This window comes from Triticum aestivum, chromosome 3B (genome assembly GCF_018294505.1).
Source record: "Triticum aestivum cultivar Chinese Spring chromosome 3B, IWGSC CS RefSeq v2.1, whole genome shotgun sequence".
Classification (NCBI taxonomy): Eukaryota; Viridiplantae; Streptophyta; class Magnoliopsida; order Poales; family Poaceae; genus Triticum; species Triticum aestivum.
The window spans coordinates 485943383-485959911 of record NC_057801.1 but is presented as its reverse complement, the minus strand read 5'-3'; the positions used below and the strand labels follow the sequence as shown (position 1 = coordinate 485959911).

The 16529-nt window shown below is 45.2% G+C and overlaps 2 protein-coding genes across 4 annotated transcripts; one reads left to right on the top strand and one right to left on the bottom strand.

Annotated features, from left to right (window-relative positions):
- The first annotated feature begins 2096 nt into the window (after positions 1-2096).
- LOC123070509 (uncharacterized) lies at positions 2097-8424 on the top strand. 3 transcript variants are annotated; one of them, XM_044493751.1, is made up of 10 exons: positions 2097-2516; positions 2615-2692; positions 3946-4078; positions 4379-4617; positions 4707-4809; positions 6202-6302; positions 6376-6550; positions 6971-7141; positions 7832-7932; positions 8009-8424. In XM_044493751.1, the coding sequence occupies exons 1-10, from the start codon at positions 2181-2183 to the stop codon at positions 8072-8074; spliced, it is 1503 nt and encodes a 500-aa protein (XP_044349686.1). In that variant the 5' UTR covers positions 2097-2180; the 3' UTR covers positions 8075-8424. The 3 variants fall into 3 exon arrangements, with proteins under 3 accessions (XP_044349686.1, XP_044349685.1, XP_044349687.1); XM_044493750.1 differs by having other exon boundaries at positions 2099-2516; positions 3946-4617; XM_044493752.1 differs by having other exon boundaries at positions 2214-2497; positions 3946-4617.
- Positions 8425-9637: 1213 nt separating this feature from the next.
- LOC123070510 (potassium/sodium hyperpolarization-activated cyclic nucleotide-gated channel 4) lies at positions 9638-12994 on the bottom strand. Its single transcript, XM_044493753.1, has 5 exons — positions 12302-12994; positions 11682-11864; positions 10267-10362; positions 10040-10183; positions 9638-9945 (listed from the first exon to the last, which is right to left on the bottom strand). The coding sequence occupies exons 1-5, from the start codon at positions 12776-12778 to the stop codon at positions 9814-9816; spliced, it is 1032 nt and encodes a 343-aa protein (XP_044349688.1). The 5' UTR covers positions 12779-12994; the 3' UTR covers positions 9638-9813.
- Between the last annotated feature and the right edge of the window lie 3535 nt (positions 12995-16529).

Genomic DNA, 16529 nt, shown 5'->3' with positions numbered 1-16529 from the left:
CAGGCCACGCAGTGTCCTCCCTTTCCTCTTTGGTGCAAAGGGAGCAAGCGCAGGCGGGAGCATCAAGCAAAGGCATCCATTTTGGTGCAACAAGACCAAGACCAGTAGAACGGCAGGATGGAAGTCATCATGGAGCCCAAGCCGGCGTCACCACCAGAGCCTTTGGCAGGCGAGGACCAACTTTAGTCAGGATAAGTGTACTAGATGTTCCCCTTCAAAATGGCCAATTGTTGGCGTCCTTCCCGCTCAATATTTGGGAGGAGGCCCAGGGCCTTTGCCTATAAATAGGACTAGCCACCGCAAGGTAGAGAGAGAGATGAACGGACCGATCGATCGAGAGAGCGACTGAACTCCCCTTAGTAGTTCATCGCACCAGCCAAGAACAGACCCTCGCGAGGCTGTTCTTCCTTGTATTTTTCATCATCAGCCCAAGAGGCAATCTATCACACCACACACTGGAGTAGGGTATTACACCATAACGGTGGCCTGAACCAGTATAAACTAGCGAGGCGGTGATAGCTTAGATCATAGCGAGGCGGTGAGGTGCAGTTAGGCAGAGGGTGAAATCTCCGCGCGCACCCGAGAGTTCGAACCTAGAGGGTATGCCGGAACCCGAAATCCTACAGATTTCGACAGATCTCCGACACAGGGTCCCGAACTAGTAGCCTTGATACGATGGTGAGAGACACTAGGTTTTACCCAGGTTCGGGATCTCCATGGAGATAAACCTACGTCGTGCTTGTGTTGTTGTATTGATTCGGGATGTAGTATAAGTACAAGTTGATCTCCGACGAGATAGAGGATGTCGTCTACGAGTCCTCCCTTATGTATATAGGTATTGGGGGGAGGGGTTACAATAAGGTCTGCTAAGTATAAGATAATTGTGTTGTAGACGATATCCAAGTCTTGGAGTATGTGTCAAATACTCAGGTCTTTGAAAATGTTCTTTCTATACGCCATGAGTCGTCTTGACGTGGCAACATGAGGACCTCGTCCCACGCCACTTGGCTGAGAGACAACATGGCGAGTGACCCCTAATTCGAGATACCATCAGTAGCCCCTGCAGTTTTCAAGTTGTGCATACTTGTCGTGACAATGAATTTGTGCATCACAACTTCATTGTCCAGATCAAACAAGCTGATCTTTCATGTTTCAGGGCCTATTCGGGACTGCTTTGCTCCTAAAATCCATCTCCGCTCTAAGAAATGCAAGCCAAACAGGGTACCTCCATGATATGCCCCCCCCCCTCAAAAAAAACTAGGATATAACTCTTTTGTGAAGCTCTTCAAAGGTGGTCCAAAAACTCTAGAAGTTGGATTTAGGGGAAATTACCCAGCACTACCACCAGTAAGTGGATACCCCTTCTTTTTATCCCACGTCGTCCAATCATAAAAATCCCTTTCACTATATTTTTCATTCTTGAAGCAGGAGCTAGCTGAAAAGGCAAACATGATAAACTGCTCTTGGCAGAGCTGCAATTAATGTGTGAAATTTCTCTAAATAAATTCATGTATGAAACTGTTTTAAAATGAATTTGATGAAGTGAAGCTGATTTTAATAAAGCAGTCCCAAACGGAAGCTTGTGTTCACTTTCGCTTCCGGTCATTTTAGTGTTCATTTTCGCTTCGGCCAAAATACACTGAAAAACAAATGTGACAAATGATAAGTGTTCAAAGTTCTGGCAACACCAATCTGTGGTTGAGATGGTTATGTGAACAGTGGTATCCTCAACCCATCAGGATTCAAATCCTGGTGCTCGTATTATTTCTGGATTTATTTCAGGATTTCCGGTGATGCGCTTTCAGTGGGAGAGACATTCCCGTCGACGATGAGGCGCCTACGGTGACTTCGTAAATCTCAAGATAATATGCCGGCTCAGTTTCTCGGAGGTGCTCATAGGTGTAGGATATGCGTGTGTGCGTTCATAGAGATGAGTGTATGCGCGTGTATATGAGCGCTTGTGTCCGCACTGATGCTAAAAAAAAAGTTCTGGCAACACCACTCATCGTGTCAAACGCAGCGTGGCCGGGGGGATTGACCGGCGCAACATGGAACCACCGCTGCCCACACATACCGGTCCGTCGGTCGGTCGGTGTCGGACCGGGTGGTAAAAACCAAATCGGAGACGAAGCAAAGAGAACACGCCAGAAACAAAGCGAGCACTCCGACCGCCCAACGCCATGCCGCTCCTCCACGGCGCCAGCCTCCGGGCGCTCCTCGCCGGCGCCGCCGTCGCCCACCTCTCTTCCTCTCCCATCGTGCGCGCCTCCCCGTGCGCTCCTCCCCAGCCGCTGCGGCTCCGCGCCTTCGCCTCCCACAGCGCCTCGGAACCTCCGCCGCCGCCCCCCTCCTCGCCATCGCCCTCGACCTCGCGGGTCCTCGCCTCTGCGGCCGCGGCGTGCGACTGCGAGGAGGGAGCGAAGCCCGCGATCTGCACGGCGGACGAGCTGCACTACGCGCCCGTGCCAGGCACCGAGTGGCGGCTCGCGCTTTGGAGGTACCGCCCGCCGCCTGAGGTGTGTGCTTGATCCTGCATGCTGCTAGGCGGTGGTCGCGGCTTCGTTACGCTTGCCTTCGTTTGGTTGCTGATCTCGTGCTCGCTTGGTTCGTGCAGGCGCCCAAGAGGAACCACCCACTGATGCTGCTGTCCGGAGTGGCCACCAATGCGGTGGGATTCGACCTGTCCCCTGGGGTGAGTTGATCTATAACTACGCTACTGATAAATCGCGCTGCAAAAAGTACATTTTGTTTTTTTTGTGAGGAAACCCATATGAGGTTTGATTAATCTCTGTAAATTGCTTGTATAATGATGTTGCAAATGCAAACTGGTAGCCATCTTTTAGCTTGGACTCACGTATCATGAGGATTCGACCTGTCCATCTAAACCCCCATCCTAAAGCTCTAGTTTCTTTCGTGTTTGTTTTTGGTTTTCACTCGGGTTTCCTTATTTAAACCGAATGTTGTATGATTTTCGGATCCGGTTTCCCTCATTAAGTGGATCAACTCTAATTCTTAATGAAATTGCGGGAGCTCCCGGCCCTCTGACGAGGTTCCGTAAAAAATGCAACAGCTCACAGTCAAAATTTTAGAAAGGGAAGTTCAGTAAGCATATCATGGAGTAAACCGAGTGTTATGAACAAACAAACACAAAATCCACTCTTCAAGAGAAGTTTGTATTATATTTATTGGCATCTTTATTGTTTTACTATAATTGCTATTTAAGTAAAATGCATCCTAGCACACCTCCAGGGATAGAGCAATCAGCAGACGTAGAAGTACCAAAATTTGATGACGCTTACATGTACTCCCTCCGTCCCAAAATATAGAATAACTATCATAGTGTCAAAAATGGTCTTTCATTTTGGGACGGGGGAGTAGTTGTTATGAAATTTAGTGTGAACAAAACATAGTGTTTAATTATACTGCGGATAGTTATGAGTTCATATGTTGCTAATATGAAATTTATTAGAGCCGCAATTGGTGTTTACTTGCATAACTAGGATGCAGCTAGACGGCAATGAAGTACCTTATCTTGCACAAATATGGAAACAACACATATTTAACGGAAAACAAAAGTCGTATCTTCAGTTTTCCAGTAAATGTTGCAGGACTGTTTGCCTAAGTTGTTGGCTTCTTGTACACGATTTACGAAGGGGAATCTGTAGAACTTATGAAGCTTGCAGTTAAGACTATGATTGTGCACTCTTCAAGAGTCAAATGAAAGGTGTAATTGCTGGTGTGCTTGTATCACAGGACTCGAACTATTTCAAAAACGTTTCCTGCCTCTGAATTATATAGTTGATCCATTGTTACCTGTCTTTTTTTGTATTATATATTAATATATGTTACACTCAATAAAGAAACAGTTATATATGTTCATAGGCATTTCTTTTATGGCTTCCCCTTTACCCTGGACTTCCATTGATACAAATGAAATGATGACAGGCTTCCTTTGCCCGTCATATGTCTATGCAAGGGTTTGATACATGGATTGTTGAGTTGCGTGGTGCAGGCCTCAGCACACGTGGATCAGAATTAGCTGCAGCTAGCACCAAGTCTGACATGTCCTCTAATTCAGGTGTGGATAAAATTTTGACACAGAAAGTAAATGTTGTTCCTCCTGCCAAGGATATGTCAACTAATGAACCTCAAAGTTCTGAAGTTCCAGTACTAACAGACACGAATGTGCTAGAAACAAACACATCAGAAGAACCACAACTGGTGACAAAGTTAGCAAATGCTTTGGCACAATTGAGTGTAACATTTTCAGTCTATGTAAGAGATAGCCAACTCAGAAACATCACTGACAGTTTTTTTGATCGAGTGACAGAACTTGTCCCTGATGCCTCATTAACTAGTAGTCTTGAGGAGGTTGCAGATAAATTTCTAGGGTTGATGGAATTGCCACAGACATCAGCAATATATGATCAAATTAGCCAATTAAGTCAGCGCCTTGTGAAGATTCTTGGGGAAGGTCAACAAAATGTTTCCCCTCGGTTATTTGGCTGGCAAGAACGCCTCTCCGCAACCATAGAAGATCTCCAAAAGCAGTTGGAGCTGATTATTAGCTATGATTGGGACTTTGACCATTACCTGGAGGAAGATGTACCTGCAGCGGTTTGTAGACATACTCTTTACTGTTGAGAGATTAATTGAAGTACCTTGAACTGCTTAGTAAGAAGTATGGTGATCTTTTGTTTGTGCAGATAGATTATATAAAACAGCAGAGTGTACCCAAGGATGGAAAATTGCTTGCTATTGGTCACTCTATGGGAGGAATCTTGTTGTATGCAATGGTTTCGAAGTGTGGTATGTTTCATTAACCTGTGCCTTTTTGGGTTTTCTGTCTTTCTTAGGGTGGGGCAAACAACTTTTTTCGTTTTAGCAAATTGAATATTTCACATCTTCAACTAGTAGTGAGGCTAAGATAGCTGAAGTATAACAACACTTTCATTTTTAACTGTAATTAGTTGCACAAGCATCCATGGATGCCTTTGAATTTTATTTGTTTGTTTGTTTGATATGGGGTTCTGGAAGCCTCTCAGGAACTGTCCCTTGTACCATAGTTTTTGGCCATTGCGTATTAAACCAAAGGCAAAGTTCTAAGTCATGAACACACTCCACTATAGTATTAAGAAATCACGGCAACCTGTCGTGTCTGCTTTATCTAGTCCTTGGTGGCTTATTCCTGCTAGCGTTTCCTTTAAATAGAGCTTGCTGGATATTTGGTAAAATTGAATAGACTGCCATCATCCAGACATTGGTCAAATCTTGTCAAGGTTGGGAAGATTTTTCGATGAAGGGAATTTTATAGACGGGTCTTATCAAGGTGTATTTACCCGCCAGGAGTGAATGCTGATTTGACCCGTCTATAAAATTCCCTTCATCAAAATATAGAATAACTTGACAGCCGTGTGTATTCACTCCTGGCCTCTACATAACGAGATGCACACATCCCTTACAGGCAACAAGCATAGTCTCAAATGAAAGCGACATAGGTTAACACAAATAGAAGGTATCCGTAGACTAAACCGCTATCCGTGCTGGCCTGCTGAGTAAAAGCCTCCTTATGGTTAGCGGGATGGTGGGTCCATGGATGATGGCTGGCGATCAGTAGTACCAGCAACCCTGGTTTTGCACTCTTGCTTGTCTCATGGTAGATTTGGAAAGAGAACGGTTTCAGGATTGTCCAAAACTTGAGCAACTTCCAACTGTGCAACATTAGGGATGAGGCTAGTAATTGGCACACTACCGGTGTTAGGGTTATACCATTATAGGCGCTCTTACGTGGGAATATAGGCTTCTGTTTTTCTTCCTTCTTATTTTGTGATAAATTCCTGTTTATATTCAATGATAATATTGCCTTCGTTTAAAATTAAAGAGTTACAACTTCGCGATATAAAATTAGGTTTGTTGTAGCCAATAATTTTCACATGTCGTGTCCTTGAAAGCTATCCCACTTATTTGTTTCAGTTTCTTCTCCATTTCAGGACACGCTTCCAATACATTTACATTATTTCTTGCCAGCTGATTTACAAGTTCTACAGAGTATTTTATTATATGTTCTTCCATTACAGATGCCCTCATGATTTTTACTACTATGGTCTTAATTTTTTGTTCTTCTAAGCTTGCTTTTGTATCAGATTTTATTACCAATACATGGCACTAAGTACCATCTCTCCTTTTTCTCTGCTTCACAAGGATTCGAAGGGGCTGATCCAGAGCTGGCAGCGATTGTTACTCTGGCCTCATCAGTTGACTACACAACATCCAACTCCTCGCTCAAGTTATTTGTGCCTCTTGTAAGTTGACCATCAAGCAGGTTGACATATTCAATACATGGACAGGAACCTAATCTTCATTGTTCTTTATTAGGCAGATCCAGCTGAGATGTTGCGTGTTCCTGCTGTCCCACTAGGAACATTACTATCAACCACTTATCCTATATCATCTCGTGCACCATACATATTGTCACTGCTACGCTCTCAAATTTCAGCCAAGGATATGATGGATCCTGAACTGCTTTCAAAGCTCATCTTGAATAACTTCTGTAAGTTGAGACCTATATTTGTCTTCTCTATGGAAGCCACCAACTTGCCGTACATACAAGTATAGTATGAGTGTATGATATATGGCCTGGATAACACAAGAAGTTGCATAGTTTACACACATGAGTGTAGTTGTTATCTTGTATTACCTGCAGTAAGTGAGGTTGTTATCTCCTAAACAGCTTCATCTTATGTAAGGTGATGGATTCAAGGCGTTAGATGCTACCCATATGTTGTGCACTAAACTGGTCTAAGTTTGACTGTTATAATCATCTTTTATTGAAGATAATAGGGCAGCCGCAGACTTGAAGCGAGTTTTACCAAACGCCACAGCAAAATTGACCATGATAATTCATCTTTGTATAGTTAGTTTTACTACAAAAGCTCTCACATTTCTTGTGACAACTTGATGTAATATTCAGGCACAGTACCAGCAAAGGTGTTATTACAGTTGGCGACCTCATTCCGTGACGGTGGGCTGCGAAACAGGGCTGGTACTTTTTTCTTCAAAGAGCATCTGCGGAAAATCAAAGTTCCGGTGCTTGCCCTTGCTGGAGACGAGGATCTGATTTGCCCCCCAGAAGCTGTTTACGGTATGGCAACAAGTTCCATTTTAACGTGTTGTTTTGCAATGAGAGCTTATTTGTCACCTAGTACTTAACGTATTAGAACCAGTGACAAATTTTTGGGCTGGGACTGGGATTAAGCTCACAAGCCAGGAGCCTAGGGTCACCAAGGTTCCACGGTGTGTTCAGAATATACCACCTTACGCAAGTGGGTGGTGGTCTTACACAATATACGTAGACTATCTGTCACGTGCTTAAGATAGGCACCGGTCCTAACTCCTAAGACAGATGAATGTGACAAGGTGGGGTACTGCTCGAGGAGAGAGGGTTGGCCAGCCATGAGGCTGGGGATGAGAAGAGATCATCCATATGGGGTTGTGCCCCCTTGTAGGGAAGAGTCTAACTTGGTATCTAAGAATACTTTCCTAACTTAACGAACAGTATCCTTATCTTTTCACCAACCACTTGCCTTGCCAAAAAGATGTCATTTATTAACTATTTAACCTGCTATACTGTCTCCTCAAATGGTTGGTCACTGTACTGTTCACGGGATACTTATCAGGTGAATAGTAATTCCTGGGGACGAATCCTAGCTTAGTGCCGTGCCATTGGGCCTTGACCTAATGTCCATAACACTGTCATTGTTTGATTATTAGTTGCTTCTGAATTTCGTTTGGAAACCTACTTTTAACAGTTGACTTTTCATTGTATTTGCAGAAACCGTGAAAGTAATTCCTCAGCATCTGGTCACCTATAAGGTTTTTGGTAAACCTGAAGGCCCTCACTATGCACATTATGACCTGGTTGGAGGGCGGAAGGTATGTGTGCATATGTGTGTACTTAAGGGACCCAGTTCAGTCTTTGATTCTTACATTGCTCTGTGCTATCGTGTAGGCTGTCCATGAAGTGTACCCTTGCATAATAGAGTTCCTCTCTCAACATGATGATGTGTCTTCTTAAACTCTTACTGTCCATATACATCACACGCCATTGCACAATGGTCATCCTACATTGCGATTGGATGATACTGTAATCACCAAAATGTCAGTGAAGTGGTGAGTAACAGAAGTGTTTTTTTCTGTCTCCTTTGCGCAGACCAAGCTTCTAGTTTGTTTCTTCACAACCGTTGATCGTTAGTGTAGTGTGTCTCCTGTAAATGCTATGTACATTACCAAAAGGGGGGATTGAAGATGATTCAACTAAATTTTGCTTCGTGCCTACCCTGGTACTGATTACTGTTAGCAAAATTAAATAAAAAGTGTATGTTGTCGGTCATGTTTGTATTGATGAAAGCACTTAAAATTGTACTATGATGTTTTGGCTGGATATGTACAATACTGGTAGGATTGATACTATCTGTTGCATTTCTTACGCCTTTGACATGTCTGTGGGGTATGCGATCGAAACATCGTGTTTTACTTTTCTATATCTCTTCAGAACACTTTCATGTGTGACCCTCTTTACTTACTGCGACGATTTATTTATTTTGGCAAAAGTGCGATGACATGACGGAGTCTGTAAGGCAGGAATCGGATGGCAAATTGGCTTCCACTTTCGTGGTATGCTTTAATTTCCATGAGATACTCACGCTTCTGCACAAGAGCATATGTGCTTCCTGTAAATGACAGTCTTTTGCCCTTAGAGCACCTACAACCGGACCTCTCAATTAGTCCCTAAGCACCTGGGCTGATTGGCACAAATCAGGACCAAATGTATACCGAGGGCGAACGGTCACCCCGCTCCAGGTCATAGCGGTTTCACCTCTAGCCACCCGAAGCTCCTTCCTCTCTCATCTCTGCATAGTGTGAAGGATCAACAAAGTTGCAAGCTCTGGCGCGCTTCTGCTCCAACAGTGGCGTTCATCAAGTGTCAAGTTCATCTCGTTCATTTATGTTGCTAGCCCTACTACAATGAAAGAGATTAAAAAAATCATATAAGTTGATAGCATGGTCGACACATTATGATTCAAAAAGAGCCGTGCAAACATCAATGCTGTCTTTGTGAAGGAGATAGACCATGACTATTAATCTTCTTTGTGATAAGCAGAGAAGATTAATAGTAATAGTCCATCTTCTTAACTAAGGATGCAATGATGGTTGAAGCTTATCGCAGCTGGACGACCCGACTATTTAAGCCTGTTGACTAGCTTCTCATGTGGCAAGGTAGGACTAAACATTTTGTGGTCAGCAGGATGTTTGAGGGTTCAAATTTGTACGTCGCAGGTGTAGATGTTCTTATATCCACATGGCTTGCTGACACTCACATTCATGCAAGCGAGAAAATAATATTTCGCTATTGCTTTAGATAGCCCATAAAGTTTAATGAAATTCAGTGGATTAGAAACACGTTGTCTATTTGTAGTGTTTGCTTGATCCGCTTTGTCTGCTTTTGTGGCTAATTTTTCACTACAAATTAGTATAAAAACAATCACTACAGCACAATTCAGCAACCTGAGCCTAGGTCAGTTCTGCAAAACGCTTGGACATCACATCATCTAAAACGAGCGCATCAGAACCTACCATATGTTTGATAAAAGATGGCCTCAATATGGCATTTCTATCTGGAAATGCAAAAGAATGGATGATGTGCTTAGACAATAATAATACATGTAACGGACTGTACAAGACGCAACAAAGAGAAACTTCTCATTTCAGGTCCACCCAGGTACACAATAGGTGTAGCCTGGAGTCGAGACTTGTTCAGGTCTTGGTAACAGCAGTCTTGCAAACCGGGCAAACGTTCTTCTGAGAAAGCCACTGCTTGATGCAGTAAACATGGTAGCTGTGGCCGCAGCCCAGCCTCCCCAGCTCGTCATTTGCTTCAAACTCTTCCTGCAACATCCACCAGAATAGTTGAACTCTTGCGCAAACGATGTATACAAAAGAGAAGCAGGGGGGACTATAGCGGAAGGAGGCAAGAGCATACTTGACAGATACTGCATTTCTTCTCCGCTTCCGTCGGAAGCCGGAATGACGAATCAGGCTTGACCTTCCTAAGGTTGCGAACTATCTCATCCTCGCGTAGCCCTGTGTTGACATGCCCTATTCTTTCTCCAAGCTCAAGCAACTCCTGTAAGACGAAGTTGGTTCATCACGATGATGAATTGACGATGCCAAGTGTTGTTACACGGGAGGGGGGGAGGATAGACAGACCTCATAAGTCATGTTGTCGACATCAAGGCGCCAATCCTGGTACCGATCATACATGTTCATTCCTCCCAACAACACTCTTGTCTGAAACATCATGATCTGCCATACATATAAAGAAGGTAAGCATTCGAAACTGGCATACCCTGCTTGCATTTCATGAGACAGAAATCATTGCGCACCCATGCATGGGCATGCTTCCGTTAAAAATGTTCACCTTAGAGGAACAAGCATGAACGAATAAAGTGAGCATTGTATAAACATCTCATAAAAATTGGCACTTTTAGGCCCACGGATAATTTCATACATTTATTTGTATCGTCTACGATTTTCTTCTGGGACTATATACAACAGGTTATAAGGTTATACTTCAGGTAGCATGCAAAGGGGTGGCTCATTTTCTCTCAGGTAGCATCACGCTTGGACCCTTGGGTCAGTGGCAAGACCAAGAAAGAGGCTTCCCCCAACCAACCAATTAGGAATTGTCACCAGACCTAATAAGCATGTTAAATTGCCCCACCCACCTTCTGCATATCTATGATAGTTGCCTACAGGGACAAGAAAACGCTGGTGGATCTTCACATCCACAGTAAGATAAGAGCCCTCACCAGCCAGGTGATCACGAAATACACAAGGAATGGCCACAACACGAGATCTGATTATGACTGAAGCAACAGGCAAATCATAAGGGTCCCCGGTCCCCCTGAGCAGCAAAAGACCAGTCGAGTCAGGCAGAAGAGCTGGGCACCGAGGCAACGTCTGAAAGCCATCATTCACCCACCAGAATGCCCATCCCCATTCCCCACCTACTGTACGATCCGCTAGAGCAGCAAGCCAAAAAGAGAATGAATAATATAAAGTCACATTATGGATTGTCATGCTCAGGTGTTCCACATCTACCACCTCTTCCCCAGCTCCGAAACAGCATAGTTGGAACGCCATTTGACTGGCCAAGTGGCCATTGCAATTCCATCAGCTGCGCCGTGGCTGCCCAGCTCAGCTCAGCTCAGCGCAAGTGTTGGCAGTCTGCATCTGCATGCCATGGTTGAGAGGTCTCTCTCCATGGCCACACAGCGTAGCGGAGCTCCGTGGCTGGAGCCACTTAATTATGGGTTCGTTAACCAACGAGAAGGCCACGACCTCACGTCACGTTTAGCGCACGAAAGAAGCAAGTCAACCACCTCCAACGCCCAGGGGTTAACAGCACCAACATTGTCAGATCAGACCCGACCCTGGCTAGACTAGTAGTATTATCATACGCACGGGAATCTTATGGCAACGTAATCGCGCACCGACCGCTGGACGCCGAGGTGGGGAAGGCATAGATGCGGCTCAAGTGTGCAAGCAAACGCAAGGCGATACTGGTAAGTATGATGCAGTGTATTTAATACTGGTACCGAGACTAGTGTGCTGTATCGTACCTCTTCTTCGAGGCCGCCGGGGGAGGGGCGGTACCCGCGCATCCGGCGGAGGCGCGCGGAGGGGAGCAGGTCGGCGCCGAAGAAGGGCCCGTCCAGGTGCGCCGGCGGCGGCGGCGGCGGCGACTCCATGAACGACGACGATATCTGCTCCTGCATGCTCGCCCTCCGGGACAGGCAGGGCCGCTGTGGATGGATGTCACATGAGAAACGCAGTATCAGCTGAAAGGCTCGTCATCATCGATTCGGCTTGGCTGGCAGAACATGGCGAAAGATTCATCCCACTTGCATACGGAGAATTCGGTGGCATCAAACGTGGTAGTGGAGCACTGTTTCAGATGCTTAAACAGAACATTGCATTCAAGGCGCAAGTGTGAAATTGAAATGAAAGATTTCGGAGCAAAACAGCCACCAGAAAACCTGAATACTTGGAGAAGAACACACGCTTTCTTTTCAACAACAGACAAAAAACGAGTTCAAAAAAAGCACAAAAACGGACGCACATGAGGAATGAGAAAACTGATGAGAATAACCACCCACCAAGAACAGCAAGCAATCCTACGAAATGGACAAGCTGTGAGCGCGAACAGATCCAAAGAAGCCAGTAAGCATCTACGGCTCACCTCTCTGTGCGGCCTCTCGGCGTCGCCGCCGCGCCCCCTCCCCAGCATCTGGTGGCGCGCCACCACGCAGTCCACGGACGACGCCTCCGCGGCGAACGGTATCCCCGGGGCGCACCACACGTCGCCGCCGATCCCTCCGCCCACAAGGCCGCCTCCTCCACCTCCTCCCCTCTCCTTCCTCCTGTCCTTCCCTTTCTTCCTTCGCCCGTGCCAGTCGGCGGACGACCGCACGGCCGCCGCAGCCGCGGAGCCCGCCCCTGGCGCGTACGCCTGCGAGGCCGCGGCCGACGTGCAGCCCAGCCCGCGCAGCGCCGCGGAGGCGAAGCTCTTCCTCCGCCCCACCTCGGCTGCGGCCGGCGGAGGCAGCGGCACCGAGGGCGAGGAGGACGAGGAGACCTCCCCGCGGGGCAGCAGGAGGCGCCGGATCCCCCGCCGGCGCTCCACCGTGGGCGACCCGCCGCGGCGGTCACCGGCCATGAGGAGGAACCCGGTTCCCCCTGGCGTGCTCGGGCCCGGAGAGACGGGTGGGGGCAGTAATGGCACTGCCAGGCAGCGCCTGTGAGCGAGCGGGCGGGCGCAGGCAGAGCAGAGGGGCGCGGGGTCGCGTTTGTTGTCTAGCGTGTGGAAGGCTAGAGAAGTGTATACTTGAGGGGCCGAGCGAGCGAGCGAGCGAGCACGAGGAGGAAAGGAAATGCGATGCGAGGTGGTAAATTCTTGTCCCGGAATCGGCGTGGCCCTGGATTCAAGGGGACGGATGTTCTTGACTTGTTGGTGGTTTGGTGAGTTTCGAGCTCCGGAACGGTCAAAATACCACTACACATGGTGTAGGGCTGCTTAAACAAATGTGGCATAAACACATGTTTCCCTTGTAACACGAAATATGGCGCCAAACGTGTTGCGGGAGAGTGGCCTATCCTGTCTAAGGCCAACTCCAACGCGCGACAAAGCCTGTCCGCATACGTCCATTTGAGGCAAAATAGACAGATAACACGGCCCAACGCGTCACCACATTTTTAAAATTTGTCCGTTTGGTCTCCGGTCCGCCTCATTTTCGGTGCAAATATGTGTCCAGTTTGCGTCCACACGAATGTCGAACGAACGGGGACGCGCTTGCTCGGCGCTCGCCTAGGGGACGCGTGGCGGCCGTCCACCTACCTCCACCGCCCAAATAGAATGTGCACGCACGGCGGGACCTGGCTGTCATTGACACGGGCATAGGGTCACCGTCCTTCTTAACGTGGAAGTCGTGGACCGGTCAGTACATAGCTTTCACTTCCAAGCCAGCCTGCCTCCTCCATTGCCGACATGAGCAAACCCTAACCACCTCCCTGCTACTTTTTGAGCTTGTGTTGGTTTTTTCCTTTAAGAGAAAAGGGTGAAGCAGCAAAGTGGAGATAAGTATTTCTCTCAGTTTGAAAACCAAGATATCAATCCAGTAGGAGGTACAAGCAAGTCTCCAATCTATGCACTTGCACAAACAATCAAACACTTGCACCCAACGCGATAAAGGGTTGTCAATCCCTTCACGGCCACCTGCAAGGATGATATCTGATAGAGATAGATATAAAAGATTACTAAAACATAAAAATAAAATAAAAGTAAATAAAACCCATCGAGGTATTTTTGGGTTTTTGATTTATAGATCTGAAAATATATAATGGAAAATAGACCCGGGGGCCATAGGTTTCACTAGAGGCTTCTATCTTGAAGAAAGCATACGATGGGTAAATAAATTACTGTTGAACAATTGATAGAAAAACGCAAAGTTATGATGATATCTAAGGCAATGATCATGAATATAGGCATCACGTCCGTGATAAGTAGACTGACTCCTGCCTACATCTTCTACTATTACTCCACACATCGACCGCTATCCAGCATGCATCTAGAGTTAAGTTCATAAGAACAGAGTAACACTTTAAGTAAGATGACATGATGTAGAGGTATAAACTCAAGCAATATGATGTAAACCTCATCTTTTTATTCTTGATGGCAACAATACAATATGTGCCTCGCTACCCCTACTTTGTCCCTGGGTGAGGAGACAGCCAGATTGAACCCAAAACTAAGCATCTCTCCCATTAAAAAACCCGATCTAGTTGGCCAAACCAAATCGATAGTCGAAGAGAAATACAAAAATATCAAATCATGCATATAAAAATTTAGAGGAGATTCAAAAATATTCATAGATAATACGATCATAAATCCATAATTCATCGGATCTCAACAAACACACCGCAAAAAAGTATTACATCCGATAGAACTCCAAGAACATCGAGAACATTGTATTGAAGATCAAAGAGAGAGAAGAAGTCATCTAGCTACTAGCTATGGACCCGTAGGTCTGTGGTAAACTACTCACGTACCATCGGCAGGGCGGCAAGGTTGATGTAGAGGCCCTCCGTGATCGAACCCCCCTCTGGCAGATCGCCGAAAAAGGCCCCAAGATGGGATCTCACAAGGTCAGAGGCTTGCAGCAGCGGAAAAGTATTTAGTGGACGCTTCTGGTGGTTTGGGAATATTTTGGAATTTATAGAGCAAGAATTAGGGTTGGAGGACTCTCGAGGGGCCCACAAGCCCTCAGTGCACGCCTAGGAGGGCACCCAGGAAGCTTCTAGCCCCCTCTCCAAGTCCTATGGGTGTCTTCTGGTCCAAGAAAAATCATCGCGAAAATTTTATTCCGTTTGGACTCTGTTTGATATTCCTTTCTAAAAAATCCAAAAATAAGAAGAAAAAACAACAACTGGCACTTGGCACTAGGTTAATAGGTTAGTCCTCAAAAAATAATATAAAATAGTATATTAATGCATATAAAACATCCAGAAAAGATAATATAATAGCATGGAACAATAAAAAATTATAGATACGTTGGAGACGTATCAAGCATCCCCAAGCTTAATTCCTGCTCATCCTCGAGTAGGTAAATGATAAAAACAGAATTTTTGATGTGGAATGCTACCTAACATATTTATCAATGTAATCTTGTTCATTATGGCATGAATGTTCATATCCATATGATTCAAAACAAAAGTTTAATATTGGAATACAAGCAATAATACTTCAAGCATACTAATAGAGCAATCATGTCTTCTCAAAATAACATGGCCAAATCAAGTTGTCCCTACAAAATCATATGATCTAGCTATGCTCCATCTTCGCCACACAAAGTATTTCATCATGCACAAGCCCGGTGTTAGACAAGCAATTGTTTCATACTTTTATGTTCTCAAACCTATTCAACTTTCACGCAATACATGAGCGTGAGCCATGAATATAACACTATAGGTGGAATAGAATATGGTGGTTGTTGAGAAGACAAAAAGAATGAGAAGGTCTCACATCAACCATGCAAATTAATAGGCTATGGAGATGCCCATCAATTGATATCGATGCAAGTGAGTAGGGATTGCCATGCAACGTATGCACTAGAGCTATAAGTTTATGAAAGCTTAAAATGAAATTAAGTGGGTGTGCATCCAACTTGCTTGCTCACGAAGACCTAAGGTAATTTGAGGAAGCCCATTTGGAATATACAAGCCAAGTTATATAATGAAAAATTCCCACTAGTATATGAAAGTGACAAAATAGGAGACTCTCTATCATGAAGATCATGGTGCTACTTTGAAGCACAAGTGTGGAAAAAGGATAGTAACATTGTCCCTTCTCTCTTTTTCTCTCATTTTTTTTCATTTTTTTATTTTTCCTTTTTTTCTTTTTGTTTGGGCTTCTTTGGCCACTTTTTTATTTGGGCTTCTTTGGCCTCTTTTATTTTTTTTAAAGTCCGGAGACTCATCCCAACTTGCGAGGGAATCATAGCTTCCATCATCTTTTCCTCACATGGGACAATGCTCTAATAATGATGATCATCACAGTTTTGTTTACTTACAACTCAGGAATTACAACCCAATGGTAGAACAAAATATGACTCTATATGAATTCCTCATGCATATGAGAACAATATGACAATGATGGTGTGTGTCATAATAAATAGAACGGTGGAAGTTGCATGGCAATATATCTCGGAATGGATATGGAAACGCCATAATAGGTAGGTATGGTGGCTGTTTTGAGGAAGGATATATGGTGGGTTTAACGCACCGGCGGAAGTTGCGCGGTACTAGAGAGGCTAGCAATGGTGGAAGGGTGAGAGTGCGTACAATCCATGGACTCAACATTAGTCATAAGGAACTCACATACTTATTGCAAAAGTCTATTAGTTATCAAAACA